Source organism: Rhinatrema bivittatum, chromosome 1 (assembly GCF_901001135.1).
Source record: "Rhinatrema bivittatum chromosome 1, aRhiBiv1.1, whole genome shotgun sequence".
In the NCBI taxonomy this organism is placed as follows: Eukaryota; Metazoa; Chordata; class Amphibia; order Gymnophiona; family Rhinatrematidae; genus Rhinatrema; species Rhinatrema bivittatum.
This window is the reverse complement of record NC_042615.1, coordinates 216,115,577-216,130,595: the sequence shown is the minus strand read 5'-3', so window position 1 is coordinate 216,130,595 and position 15,019 is coordinate 216,115,577. Positions and strand designations below refer to the sequence as shown.

Below are 15,019 nucleotides of genomic sequence, written 5' to 3'. Positions count from 1 at the left end.
TAAAGTTCTCGTGGCTTGCCCTATATATCTACACTAATGAAAAACACATTGGCTACAGCATGACAAATATTGAGTGCCACGTCTGCTGAGAGATTAAAAATGCCGACGTTCTGTCATCTGCCAGATCATTCAACTTGCTTTTAAAACCTACATTTTTATATTCAATATAAAGCTATGAAAAATCAGAAAATCCAAGCACTGTATGCTTTAATCACCTCCAATGAAAATGTTCACCAGAAATGAAGCACAAATATTGGCAGGATATGTTGTTCAAAGGTAATTTAGTTGGCAGTTAAGACAAAATGCTCGTGATACCCCTTCTTTAATCTGATTTTCGTTTCTTGCTCAATCAAGGAAATTATTGCTATTTAAAAAATTTTAAAAGTACCTCCAGCTTAGCCATGATATACGGTAAACAACCCCAATACGCATGTTTCACACAAAAAAAAAAGAACAATTTTAAGGGAATAAAAATTGTCACAAACTTGGAAAATGTAAGCCTGTGCATAATTTGTGGATATGAATCTTTTTTGGAATGCAAAGTGTATGAAATAACTCAAAGAAAGTCGGTAAGCTTTTGTAGTTTTGGATCAATTTGGAAATATTCAAGTTGCTAACTCTCTGCTAAGAAGTGTGTAAAAGAGAGCAGATCGTCCCATATGTCCTCTCTTGTAGCTTTGAGCAGGCTATGCTAGGACACACGTTCTCACCCAGCACACACCAACATAGAAGTTTTCAAAGAACTCCGAGCAATGCAAGCCATGGCAAATGTGTACAAAATACTACTTTGCGTGAAGTCAGTGCTATTTTCTGAAAAGAAAAAAAAAAAGAAAAAGGTGCCAGTACTCACATGCAGGATACATTATATTTTGATGGGCCACAGGGCAAATCAAGTAGGTGGTGGAAAAAGGTGCCGGCACTCAGTATTGGCATGTATCCCCCGATAAAAAGCCATGGGTGTTAACTGTAAACCGATGTGAGGTTACTAAACAAATGTTGGTATATAAAAACTGCAAATAAGAATAAATAAAAAAAATGGGTCAATCTTGAATGTTCATGAAGCAAACAGAAGCTTGTGTAATCCTGGTAGCTGCATTTCTGATCCAAATGGATCTTTAGATTTGAGCATTCCTGCTAAGGAGTGATATGTGGGAGCCAAGGGTTCAGTATGGCTTTGGCTTAACTGACTTTGCTCTTGTGCTCACTCAGCAATGAAGGAAGAATCTGCAGCTTTTGAGATCCAACAGCATTATTTATTTTATCCTAACCAGAGCACCTCTATCACAGGCTAAGGCCCTGTGAAAATGAAGACTAGAGCTCATGATAGTAACTTTAAAACGAGTGTGCATGTACCCATACATGCGCACGAGCGAACGTATGCTGGAATTTTAAATCATGCATGCAGTTGCACACGTATGATTTAACATATGCCCACCGCGCGTATGTGTGCTCCTAATTTTAAGCCATAGCTCAAGCTAACGTCCTTCGCATATCTTCCTTAGGACTTTGTTGGCTTTAAGGTGCGCAAGTAAGCAGATTTTAAAACATAATTACCTGCCATTACACAGTTTGTTGTAATAACCCTGCAGAGCGAGCACACTGGATAATTTGATTTGACAATTTGCGAAGTACAGCTATTGGACAATTTGTTATTGTTTTTCTACTCCTTGAGAATCTTTCTTTAGTAAAATACCGCAAATGATTGAGAAGACCGAGCGATCTCACTCATTGCAGGAGATACACTGCCTGGCTTGCTGATATGGTTCATACTAAACTCACATGCTTTGTAGAAAATTCTTTTTTGATATGAAATGGTTTTGAAATACTCATCTTTGAGTTTGTCAGCTTATGTGTGAGCAACAACCTCTTGAGTTGGTCATATTGGTTTCCCTTTTCTGTGATACTGTTACCACTTAGTCTGCCAGTTTGCCCAGTCTACCTCAAGGTCATCCAGACCCCCATTTGGTTCTTCAGCTTGCACTCCCCTCAGTTCACCCAGACCCCTAGCCCTATCATCTTAAGTCTGAAAAGAGATTTCTGCAGACTTGCATCCCATTAGGAGCAGCAGTAAACATACACTGCGGCCCCCAAAATTAAAATACAGACTTTTTTCTACATTTATATTTATAGCCTTTATAATTACACAGCTATAATAATGACAAGAAAAAGCAGGAGAACTAATACATATCAAAAAGAAGAAATAACAATTTAGTCAGTATTGAAAGAAATACATATCATCTCCAATAAAAAGCCATAGTCCATGATTAAGTGGGGGATAGGCCTAAAGGCAAGGGAGAGCTAAAAGTAAAAATTTCTAACAGGCCGATTCAGTACGGACGTGTAAGAAAACATGCGGCAGTGCGGGCGCCCGTGCGTTTGATGCGCGCACATTTTGGTTCACAAGCCGCTCGATTCAGTATTCAAATTAGATGCAAATTCAAGCGGTGGCAAACGACCGTCCAAAGCGTGTCTATAAAGCGGTAGGCATTCGCAATCCATTTTACTGTATAGAGCGGTATACAGTACCTCTACAGTATCCATGGTGCGCTGGTACCTGTCATTTCAAATGTCATTTCAAATGTCATTCCACCAGGTAAGTGGATGGTTCTTTTCTACATGGGCCATGTACCGGGGCCACTGCTCAGGGCAGTGGCCCCGGTGCATGGACACCGGGGCCACTGCCCTGAGCATCCAGACGTCCTCTTGTTCGGAGGCCACCCCCAACCTTACATGTCCGGACATACTAGCAGCACATATAAATTGTTTAACAGTACATACATGGATCTGCAACACTGTGGATTCTCAAGTTTGTATTCTTAAATGAGCTATGCGTTCTTAGCTAAACTTTTACTATTCATAAATGAGCTATGAATTCTTATTTAAGCATTTACTACAATCAGCAGCCTCAGGGATGCCTAATTCTAGACGCAGGAGGAAGGCGTCCGTATAGGCGTCCGTATAGGCTCCGCTGGACCCCCGGAGCCTCAAGACACCTAGCAGACGCCGGAGGAAGGCCTGACGCGGCTCCCATCTGTCCGGCGTCCATAGAGGAATCCATGTCTGGAGCCTCAGAGATGCCCAGAGATGGATGGTACAGTTGAACACATACCTCCTCCGGTCTTGCTGCTGGGTTCTCCAGTCTTGCTGCTGGGTTCTCTGGTTGGCTGGATTCTCCTTGCTGCTGGGCTCCCCTGTTGGTCTCTCCAATCTGCCTTGTAGAATTCACTTTCGAGCATTTCTCATTCAGCTTCTCAACCGAATGAAAAAGATCGCCAGAGCCAATATATGCATGCTGTCCATGGCGCTGTCCGGTCCAAAGCTGACTGAACACCACACTAACACCAGGGTCAGGGTAGGCGGTAAATATTGAGGTTAAAGATGCGGTAAAAAAGCTGGTTAAAAAGGCGATAATTTGGGCGCATGTTACTGTATCGGGGGAATAGCTAATCCGATCATTAAGATATATACATGCGCCGGGCGGAAATGGATACGTGTCTTTTTCGGCAAGCGCTAAGGACGCGTAAAAGCCGATACTGAATCGCTGGTCCGTCTTACGTGCTCAAAACGTGCGTCCAAAGTGGGTTAAAAAACGGGCAACCGCGGCCATGCTTTACTGTATCGGCCCGTAAGGAAACAATGCAATAACTTGCATTAAATTAACTAATTGCAGCCATTAAATGTATTTGTTTATTATGTATTTATTTAAAGGCATTTAATACATGCCCTTCCTACGTTCAGAGCAGGGTACAATGTGCAATGTATAAAGACAATAGACAGGAGGGAAGGTAATGTAAAATTTTAAGGGGGGGGGGGGGAGGCCAGATATCAGAGATTGAGTTCACGTGTGACAAGGCATCATCAGAGAGGGGAATAGAAGGCTAGGTAGCATCCCCTGCTGGGGGACCAGTTGAGTGTGGTCCATTGTCATCTTGGTTCGGGAATGCTCTCTTGAAGAGGAAAGTTTTTAGGGCTTTTTTGAAGAGTGTTCTTTCACGGAGATGTCTTATTGTTTTTGCTAGGCTGTTCCATAGAAGCGGTCCAGCAGAGAAGAAAGCACGTTGTCTAGTTTCTACGAGGCGTGTGAGTTTTGCGGGTGAAGCATCTAGTAGCATTTGGTTAGATGATCTTAGTTTTCTGGCAGGGATGAGGATTTCCATTGTTGAGGAGAGCCATGGGGAGTTTAAGTTGTGGATCAAAGAGTGATCATTGCCAGCTTATATTGTATTCGGAAGGAGATAGGAACTATTGTAGAGACTGTAAAATAGGAGAGATGTGCTCTCGTATATGTGAGTGCCGGTAAGGAGTCTTGCTGCTGCATTTTAAATAATCTGTAGTGGACGGGTGGCATATAGGGGTAGGCCTGTCAGGAGAGAGTTACAGTAATCTGTCCCTGAGAAAATTAGGGATTGGAGGACAGACCTGAAATCAGAGTATTTGAGGAGAGGTTTAAGATGGCATAGTAAGCGCAGTTTGTAGAAGGAGGAGTTTGTGATATTTCTTACATGGTTACACATGGAGAGGGAGGGGTCAATAGTAACTCCTAAGTTCCAAACACTTTGAGCGATGTGGATGGGATGAGTATCAAAAGTGATATGGTTGGGAGTATTGAGGACTGGATGGCATAATAGAACAATGATTTCTGTTTTGGATGTGTTGAGCGCTAATTTATTACGGTGTAGCCATTTTTGGGTCATTGTGAGGCAGTTGTTGAGGAAAGATACAATCATGGCCCATGCTTCCTTGAGTGGGAAAAAGAATTGAATATTGTCTGCATAGATTTTAGAGATGCTGAGAGAAAAGATTTCTTCTGGTCCAAAAAGAAACAAAGCTGGTCAGGAAGGAAAAAAATGATGTTTATTGCCAATATATGAAACCACACACTTACATGAATATTTAAGAAGAAAAGTAGCGCCCAAGGAAAGAAATTCCTGTTGCATTGCAAGAAAATATTTCCTTCTCTCCTGAGTAGTTTTAACCACATCTGGATAGTTCCAAACATGATTCCCATCTAACAAAGTTTGAGCTTCACGAAAATATAATTTTAAAGTCATATTTAAGTCTTGCTCAAAAACAAATGAAACCAAATAGTCTCTCTTTCCACAGCCTCTTCAATAGAACTCTCCAATAAAGCAGAAATGTCCAAAGATGCTTCAGATGTGCTAGGACAACCATTCTCCTCTCTTCTATGTGTAGGTAGAAAAAAAGTCTTACTAATCGGTAGACAGGCTTCAGCAGGCAAACCAAGAACTTCAATAGAAGCATAGAAACATAGAAATAACGGCAAAAAAAAGACCAAATGGTCCATTCAATCTGCCCAGCAAGCTTATGTTAGTACCAGCTACACCATACAGGTCTCCCCCATAAAGGTATCATCTTAGGGTGGCAACTGTTGTGCCATACAAGTTACCCCCATACTTAGTTTCCCAAACTGTTAAAGTCAGGGCCCTTGTTGATTGCTGTCTGAGTCCAATTCCCCATTATCTCTTGCCATTGAAGCAGAGAGCAATGTTGGAGTTGCATCACAAGTATGAGGCTTATTGGTTAAGGGTAGTAACAGCTGCATCAGCAAGTTACGCCCATGCTTATTTGTTTTCCCAGACTGTAAAATTCATGTCATTAGTTGCTGTCCAAAAGGGGAGTAACCACTACACCAGAAAGTTTCTCCCATGCACTATTTTCCTCATTTTCATCCTCTAGCCTTTAGGGATCCACAGTGTTTATTTGAAATTCTTCACCATTTTTTTCTTCACCACCTCCTCCAGAAGGGCATTCCAGGCATCAACCATCCTCTCCGCGAAGAAATATTTTGTGATGTTGGTTCTGAATTGTCCTCCCTGGAGTTTCATTTTGTGACCCACTAGTTCTATTGATTTCTTTCCAATGGAGCAGGTTTGTCAAATGTGCATCATTAAAACCTTTCAGGTATCTGAAGGTCTGTATCATATCTCCCCTGCATCTCCTCTCTGTTAAGAACCCTGGCCACGCGGGACCGCAACTGGGTCCCCTCACCTGCGCCAATCGGAGGCCCGGCCTTGCCTTTGCCACCACCGCTCCTGGACACCGACTCTGCCCGCAGCCTGCTCTTGCGGCGTCCCGAACGCCGCAGACTCCAGCTCCTTGTGGTCTCCTTTCTAGGTGCGCGCGCCGAGTCATGGGATTTAAAGGACCAGCAGCGGGAAAGTTCCCCGTGGCCCAAGCTGATGACGTCAGGCTAGGCGCGTATTTAAACCCTGCCTCTCTGCTTTCACTTCGCCTCAGCAATGGGTCTTGCTCTTCAGAGAGTGAGAGTTGTCTGCATTCCTATTCCCAGTGTTCCTGACTTTGCCTTTCCTTGTTCCTGATCCCTGGTTCCAGCGTTCCTGTTCCTGTCAAACGGGTCTATTCCCTATTTCATCCCATCCACTCCTGGTTGTTACAGGGAAAAAGAAGAAAAAGGGTGAGGCCACAGTAGACAGCAGGAAGCAAAGAAAAGCCACTCTGCTCCCTAATCCTGCTCTCCCCTCCCCTAACCTCTCTTCTTGTTATTTAGGGACATGAAGGAGGAGAAAAGCCTAAAGCAGATACAGCAAAGCAAAAAAAACAAAAAACCTGTGCTTTATACCTTCTGCTCTACTGTCCCTTGTTGGGTGGGAGGGGGGGGGGCATCAAGGGGGTGTCTGCACCAACAGTGCCTAGGGGCATCAAAACCCTAAATCCATCATTGTCCTTGATAGAAGTCCCAGGAAGTTTAGGAAAATTTAAAAATCACAAGTTTAAACATCTTGAAAAGTTTTCCATTTGTTCTATTTTTCTGTGACTAGAGTTGTTATCTTGTATTAAAGCGGTGTTCACCTTTTGAATTTCTTGAACTCGTTTTTCCATATCCACAGCCTTAGACTCAATGCAAATGTTACTTCTCGAAGTTCTGAAACCTACTTCACTAACACACTGCTCATTACAATTTACGGCGGAAATAAAAAATAAAGGTCCAGTATTATTTTTATTGTTAAGAATGACACAAGGAAAAGATACATATTCTATCTGAACAGAAATTGCATAAACTGTAAACATCCCACATCAAAACAGCATCAATTTCCAGTACTTAACAGTAACCACCTTACCTAAGAAAAGGCAACACTGAAAATATTACACCAGGCCTTAAGACACCAATACATCTCCTATTAGGAAGACGGATCAAGTCAGGCTGCTATAGAGCCCTACAGAGAAACTACACACCAGCAGAGAACCTCACCTGAATCACGTGCTGACCCTCACCTAACAAAGAATAAAGAGACCAAAACGCATAACTAGAAGCATGCAGACAAAAACTGAATTGGAAACCGCAACAAGCCAGATTCTCTGTATGCAGTGCAACAAAGTTAAAAAAGAAACATCACCCATCCTTATAAAACAAATCAAGAAATATAAAATCTGTAGCAGTAAAACTATACTAACAAAAAGAACAGATTATTTCAAAACAGCGGGTGAATGGAATATCCAATAATTAAAAACATATCAAAAATTTCTAGATACCAATAAAATATTTTAAAATAGCAGACACAAAGACCCAGTAATGAAAAATAATAAGGATACAAAAAATGTTTTGCTCTGCATACCTGAGAACGTTTGAAATCCAGACGCCCTGAGATTGTTTTGAATTAGCAGGAGGAGGGGTGGTTTGCGTGGAACTTTCTCCTCTCTCTCTCTCACACTGGCTCACATATACACATGCTTTTTCTCTCATTTATATAGGCTCTAAATTACACATTTACACACATGCTGTCTATCTTTTCAGGCTTACACACACAGGCTTTCAATCACACACATACATGCTGTCCTTTTCTCTCACACACAGACTCTCATTCACATGCTTACAAACATGCTCTCTCTCTCTTTCTCTCATTTACACACAAGCTCTCAATCAAATACTCACATGCTCCCTCACCTAAACCAGCTCTCAATCACACACAGACACACATGCTGTCTTTCTCTCAATTACACACAGGCTCTCAATCACATACTCACATGCTCCCTCACCTAAACCAGCTCTCAGTCACACACATACTCTCTTTCACATGTACAGGCTCTCAATCATTCACATACATGCTTTCTCACTCACACATACACACACACAGGATCTCAAACACACATGCTTGCTCATTCACTCACTCTCCCCCCTCCCCCGAACTAGTGGCAGCAGCAGCCTCCTCCACTTCTAACCCTAAAGGCAGCAGCAATCTACTTCATTTTCAGCCCTCGCGAGCAAGGAGTCCCATCGGCCGCGGGGGTTGACAACATTCTTCGTTTTTCTCTGAGCCGCGCTGCTCATTCTTCAGGCTGCGCATCTCTTTTCTTCAGGCCGATGCTGCCTGCACTAGCATGGTCTCGTCTTCCCGCGCATGCACCCGCTGATCACCACTTCCTTTTCCGGGCCGCGGGGGGGAAGAAGCGAGCATGCCAGTGCCACTAACACCAGCTCTCATGCCGCGTCCCGCCCGGGCTTTCAGCGTTTTAAGCCCGGGTGGAGGACTATCTTGCTTGGGTAGGGGGAGCAGCTGGGTCAGCAGGGGACTGGGAAGTGTGGCGACACACCTGCGTGTGCTTGGCGACACACCGGTTGAGAACCACTGAACTAGAGGGCTTGGAAAGTCATTTGTGATATATAATTTCTATTTCAATAGTCTTCAAATATTAGTCATACCGTTGTCATAATGCATTTTACATTGCTTATTGCTTATAGTCTTGAAGTTTTCTGCATATTGATATTTTAGATCATATGCATTTTTGAAGGGCCAGAATTTCAGCTCACTTTTGAAACTCTTTCTGTTATCAGGTGTAATGTCTATGGAAGAGAATGCCACAACCTGGGGCCTGTTATGGTAAACATTCGGTCTCTTATTTGTATTAGGTGTATGCAGTATTTTTTATGTTTGTGTTATTTTCGTTTTGTGTCATTTTTTGTTTGATTTAATTTTCTAAATGGTCTATTGGATTTTTTTTTTTTCAATTTTGCCTAATTTAGTGGTTAGTGCACACTAACTCTCTGTTTCTGGCTGCATCTGTTGTGGTGTGTATGTGTGTGTGTGTGTTTAGTCCTTTCAGCAACTTGAAAAGAAACAAAACAGACTTTGAGCCACTGATTAGCAGTGTGGTTCCCTGGTGGCTTGGCAGCTGTTTCAAAAGCTAATTGGTTGGCAACAGAATTTGATACCAGATCAATAATCCGGGATACACTTCATGTGTGTGCATAAGTATATATATATATATATATATATATAATGATATAACCCAACTTGGGGGACTCCTAACCAATTACATGGATGGAAAGGGGCTGCAGCAGTTCAAAAGTTTGCTTATCCCTGTCTTTGTAAATACAATTTTTATTGAGTGATTCACACAGAAAAAAAGGAGAAACAATATTTGTCAGAAGAACCGAGGAACATGGAACAGAATTCAAATATCAACAACCAGAGTCAAAAGACCACAGAGAACCACTCAGTTACTATTTTCTCTGTGTACCTACACCCACACTTATACAACACTTCGCTTTGATTCTCGTTCATTTTGCTGTATCCATGTGCTCTCTTTATCCCTGTCTTAAAGGAGTAATGTCTGCTCTTTGATGAAACAATGAAATCTGCAACAAAGAGGAGCCTGAGGGGAATATTAAAAATACAGGCTAGTTTCTAGAGCAGTATACAATAGGTGCTATAAGTGGGACTGGGAGATGACACCATCTGGCACCTAAGATTTATATTGCTTTTTAAAATTTCTATCTCAGCCATGATTTTAAAACCATTCTGCCACCATATATTCACTTTGCACACTCCACGCAGCCACCCACTTATTGCCTATTTCAGGTGTTGCATCCCACACACCACAAACTTTGCTCCAGAAGGAAGGTGTCATTGGGATGTCAGAGAAGTACAATGTACTGATAGTTTTACTTCCATTAACTTCTATAAAGAACAGAGAGAGAGAGAGAATGCGAGCAGCTGTCTTTCAAAAACATAGCTTAATTTTGCTTGTGAAAATGAAAGGCTACCTTTTTTAAACTATGATTTAAGTTGTGCAGTTGCCATGTTAGACCACTTGGGTGGGTAGAACTAAACATCAGACAAGATGCTGCTGATAGCTTTTTTTCACCTCCTTTCCCCTTTTTCTTCCATCTTAACGGAAACCAGTGCTGAAATCTTGGCACCCTGAAGCTTTTTTCACAACTACCCAGGAGTCCGCTCCCCCATTATAATAGACTCTTCCTCTCTAGTAGTTACCAGCCTGGACACTGCAGCAGTAGTCCTAGGACCAGGAATCCTGTATCATTAGCCCTAAATCCAGCCAGCAAGAGACACCCTTAACAATGACTAGGACTCCAGCCCTGGCTGACACAGACTGTGGATGGCCCGATCCTGGAATCGAATCAGGGACCTTCTGCACGGATGCGAACCCAGCACTTGCCACTCAACCAGCAAACTGGCTAAGAAACCTTTTTTAAGGGCATAACTTGACAGGTTTATTAAATCAATGCAATAAAAAGGCATCACCTAGAACTCGTTTCCTGACATTTCTTTTCTCACTTTGACTTGCAGCCAATACAAGCGTTGGGTTAGTGGTTAAGAAGGCACTAGGGTTTAAGACCCAGGAAAGGCACGGGTTAAATCACTTAACCACCTCGGGCTTTCTCTCTCACTCTTGCCTCAAGTCGACACTTAGCTTGTAGGCTCCGGCGCCACAAGGGTGTAAAATGCAAATTATTGTTATTGACTGTTAAAGCATCCCCCCCCCCCCCCCCCCCCCCCCGAGGCCGGCGCTTACCCGATGGGCAGGCGCCCTTCTGGATCTGGACGATGGGCGGGCGGCCGTGCTGCAGCGCCTGGCGGCTGGCCGCCTTCAGCTGGCACACGTTGTCGTAGGTGAGGCCGTCGCTGGCGCACACCTGCCAGCCCTGCTTGCAGCGGCAGACGCCCTTGGCCGGGTGGCGCTTGGCGGGCGGCGCGTGCTGCGGCTCGTGCTGCCGGCACTCCAGGCCGTCGCCGCACGGCGGGTCCTCCTTGCGGCCGCAGGCGTCGCCCTCGCCGGCGGCGCACACCAGGCAGCAGTTGCAGCGGTCGGGCACGTAGCCGCTGGGGCAGCCGGGGCTCGGGCACTTGGACACGTCGCAGCGGTTCGAGCACTTGGCCGGCGGCGGGGCGGCGGCGGCGGGGCGGAGAGCCAGCAGGGCGGCCAGGAGGTAGCCCAGAGGCAGCGAGGCAGCCCTCATCTCCCTCCCCTCCTCGGACGAGCTCCAAAAACACGAGGAAATCCGGCACAAGGACGCAAATCAAAAGAGGCTTGCGGGGGCGAGCATTTAATTTTGGGGGGTGCAATATTCTTAAGATTCTCCTAAAAAAAAGTTTAAAAAAAAAATCTTTGTCCTTAAAAGTAAAGCTTAATATTAATATTGCAAAGATGTCCTTGCAAACTTTCGCCTCTCATTGAATACTCCAGTGGTTGTTCTTCTGGGCACATTAATTTGTAAACTGGATGCGATCCGAGCTCCAAGAGTTTTTAAAAGAAAAGAAAAAATGCGGTTTAAAAAAAAAAAACAAGCGACCTTAGCAGAATAGCAAATGTGCAAAAGTTGACCTGCACAACAGATGTGCAGGATTTTACTGGCAGTGGTTCATAAGACTGACCGCCGGGAAATGCACCACGGATGCTTATGGTGGTCGCGTACACCAAGCAGGACTTTCGAAGATGTTTATTGAATGTAAATGCCTTGCGTCATCAGGGATTAAAAAGAACAGCGAGCTCCAAGGTCAGCAGACGCTTTTGAAGAGTTGCCGGCAGTGCGCGGAGCTCTGCAACAGGGCCAGCGCGGATGCGGGCACAGGAAAAGTTAGCCGGGACGCTTTATAAGCGCCTCCTTTCCCTTCGCTGAGTCATCAGCAGAGCTTGTGTTTGGTGTCGGTGCCCCAGGCGCACGCAGCTCCCCGGCCACCCCCACAGACCCAGCCCACAGAAGGGAGGAGGAATTGGCCTCCTCCCCCCACCCACAAGTATCTTCTGTAGGGTGAAGAGTACCCCAAAAGAGGAACAGATGACATTCTCTTCCCTGGACTTGTATTTTATTTTTCTGTAAGTGATACTTAAAGGACATGTCAGAAATACATATTCTTAAGTATTTAATTATATAGCTCCTTCTCCTTCATCCAAATACATTTTTTTAGTATGGTTAGAAAGTGCAGCAGGAGTAAAAAAAAAAAAAAAAAAAAAAGGTGCTTGCTGCTGTTATCCTACTTGAAAACAGTTTTTATAGAGCTCCTGCACAATTTTTCCTGCATACGGTTGTAAAAAAAAAGCAGTGAACTAGGCGCACTAGTGTTATGCTATCACTGTCTGTCCTCCTGCTGCTCTAACATTACAGAACAGAGGGCACACAAACCTGCTTCATAATTTTGTTATGAAGAGTAGACCACACAGCTGTTCAAACGTGTGACAGACTGGGATGGATTTCCAAACAAATATTAAGGGCAATTGTTTTCCTGCTCTAATTTATGTGTTTCCAGTTTTGAGCTGGGCAGCATTTGAGCTCAAATCACATTTTTTTGGAAATAAGATCCTGCACTCACTGTTTTTTTCTTTTCTCTTTGTAGTGTGACACAGGGGTTTCCAGGAAGCCCAGTTTCAGTCAGGCAGATCGTTTAACATAAAGATTCCCAAACCTGTCCTGGAGGACCCCCAGACAGGCAGGTTTTCAGGATATCCACAATGAATATGCATGCGATAAAATTTACATGCTATAGAGGCAGTGCATGCAAATCTCCCTCATGCATATTCATTGCGGATATCCTGAAAATCTAACTGTCTGGGGATCTCCAGGACAGGTTTGGGAACCACTGGTTTAACATAGATCTCATGCTCGTCTCCACTCTAATACACAGATCTAGTCCTGCCAGACAAAGACACTACAGACTAATCAGCCCACATATATTGTCATATATCATTCATGCAAAGATTCACCCTTCCAAGTCTCTGAAGTGCTATGAATCCTAGCATTAACACTAAATAAATCAATCAAAGAAAAAAGCAATAAAATCTGTCTGGAGTCTTGTGAACCTAAAACAATTTAGAGAACATTTTACTCCTGAATAGACAGGTGTCACATTTACAGGGCTTTTTTCCTTGAAAAAAAATAGCAGCCATCTTTCTTACTTGTATATCTTTCATCTATATTCATAATTCAATTGTCTTTAAAAAAAATCTATCTAGGGTGGAGAATATATCTCACATTAACTTATCTTGTGCTTAGATCAGCAATGGCTGAGCATTCAGGTGCAAGCATTTTGTTAGGACCTTTCTTCCTTTTCTGAAATCATGGAGGAGGAAATAGAAACATAGAAACATAGAAACATAGAAATGACGGCAGAAGAAGACCAAATGGCCCATCCAGTCTGCCCAGCAAGCTTCCCTCATTTCTTCTCCCATACTTATCTGTTTCTCTTAGCTCTTGGTTCTAATTCCCTTCCACCCCCGCCATTAATGTAGAGAGCGGTGGAGGAGCTGCATCCAAGTGAAATATCTAGCTTGATTAGTTAGAGGTAGTAGGAGTAGTAACCGCCGCAATAAGCAAGCTACACCCATGCTTATTTGTTTTTACCCAGATTATGTTATACAGCCCTTATTGGTTGTTTATCTTCTCTCCTGCCGTTGAAGCAGGGAGCTATGCTGGATATGCGTGAGGTATCAGTTTTTTTCTTCTCCCCTGCCGTTGAAGCAGAGAGCTATGCTGGATATGCATCGAAAGTGAAGTATCAGGCACATTTGGTTTGGGGTAGTAACCGCCGTGACAAGCCAGCTACTCCCCGCTTTGTGAGTGTGAATCCTTTTTTCTTCTCCCCTGCCGTTGAAGTTATGCTGGATATGCGTGAAGTATCAGTTTTTCTTTTCCCCTGCCGTTGAAGCAGAGAGCTATGCTGGAAATTCGTGATGTATCAGTCTTTCTCCGATGCCGTTGAAGTAGAGAGCCATGCTGGATATGCGTCGAGAGTGAAGTATCAGGTACATTTGGTTTGGGGTAGTAACCGCCGTAACAAGCCAGCTACTCCCCGCTTTGTGAGTGCGAACCCTTTTTTCTTCTCCCCTGCCGTTTAAGCAGAGAGCTCTGCTGGATGTGTGAAGTAACAGTTTTTCTTTTCCCCTGCTGTTGAAGCAGAGAACTATGCTGGATATGCATTGAAAGTGAAGTATAAGAATGGAGTGATCAAGCTAGTTGAAAGGCATCAGGAATAGAGGAAGGTGGAGGTAGTAATTTGGATATTTGGTTTGGGGTAGTAACCGCCGTAACAAGCCAGCTACTCCCGTCATTGTGAGTGCAAATCCTTTTTTCCACATTTCCTCTTGCTGTTGAATCTTAGAGTGATGTTGGAGTCACAGTAACCATGTGTATGTTTATTGACTAAGGGTATTGTCTCCAGGCAGTAGCCATCATTCTGGCGAGTCACCCACTCTTCATTGGCGGCCTCTTGACTTTATGGCCCATATTATCTCCTTCTCCAGGTTCACTACTTGTTCCTCTGATCCCATTGTTACCTGGTCTCTGAACTCTCACCCCTGAAATCGTTCCCTCCTTTTGTCTCATCCTCAATAGATCATTTGACACTGAAATTGTTCTCTCTTCCTTCAAACATGCTGAGGGTGATATTCAGTGCTATTTAACTGAACAAGTTAGGAATTATCCATCTAAATAATGGCAGCTGAATATCCACTCTGCGGAATGGCCACCATTTAACTGGATAACTAGTTATCCTGCTAAATAGTTAGCCAGCTAAGTGTGGGTGGAGTGAGGGTGTTCTGCGGCGTGAGGGTGTTCTGCTCAGATATTCAGAGTTAGCCAGATAACTTATCCAAGTAATTCTGGTTGGCCCGTAGGGCTGTCCTACAGTTACCCCGCTAAACTTATCCAGCTAACTTTAAGATAGCCGGATATAGTTAGCAGAATGGCTGTGCCACTAAATATATGGGCTAAGTTAGCCGGATAAGTTTATCCAGCTAACTAGAC

General features: G+C 43.6%; 1 protein-coding gene across 1 annotated transcript in view; it reads right to left on the bottom strand.

Moving 5' to 3' along the window:
• The window catches only part of HTRA3 (HtrA serine peptidase 3), an 83,687-nt gene extending 71,770 nt beyond the window's left edge, over window positions 1-11,917 (bottom strand). The window contains exon 1 of the mRNA XM_029591751.1: window positions 10,795-11,917. Coding sequence (XP_029447611.1) covers window positions 10,795-11,239 — 445 coding nt within the window. The 5' untranslated portion in view covers window positions 11,240-11,917. The remainder of the gene's footprint in view (window positions 1-10,794) is intronic.
• Window positions 11,918-15,019: the final 3,102 nt, after the last annotated feature.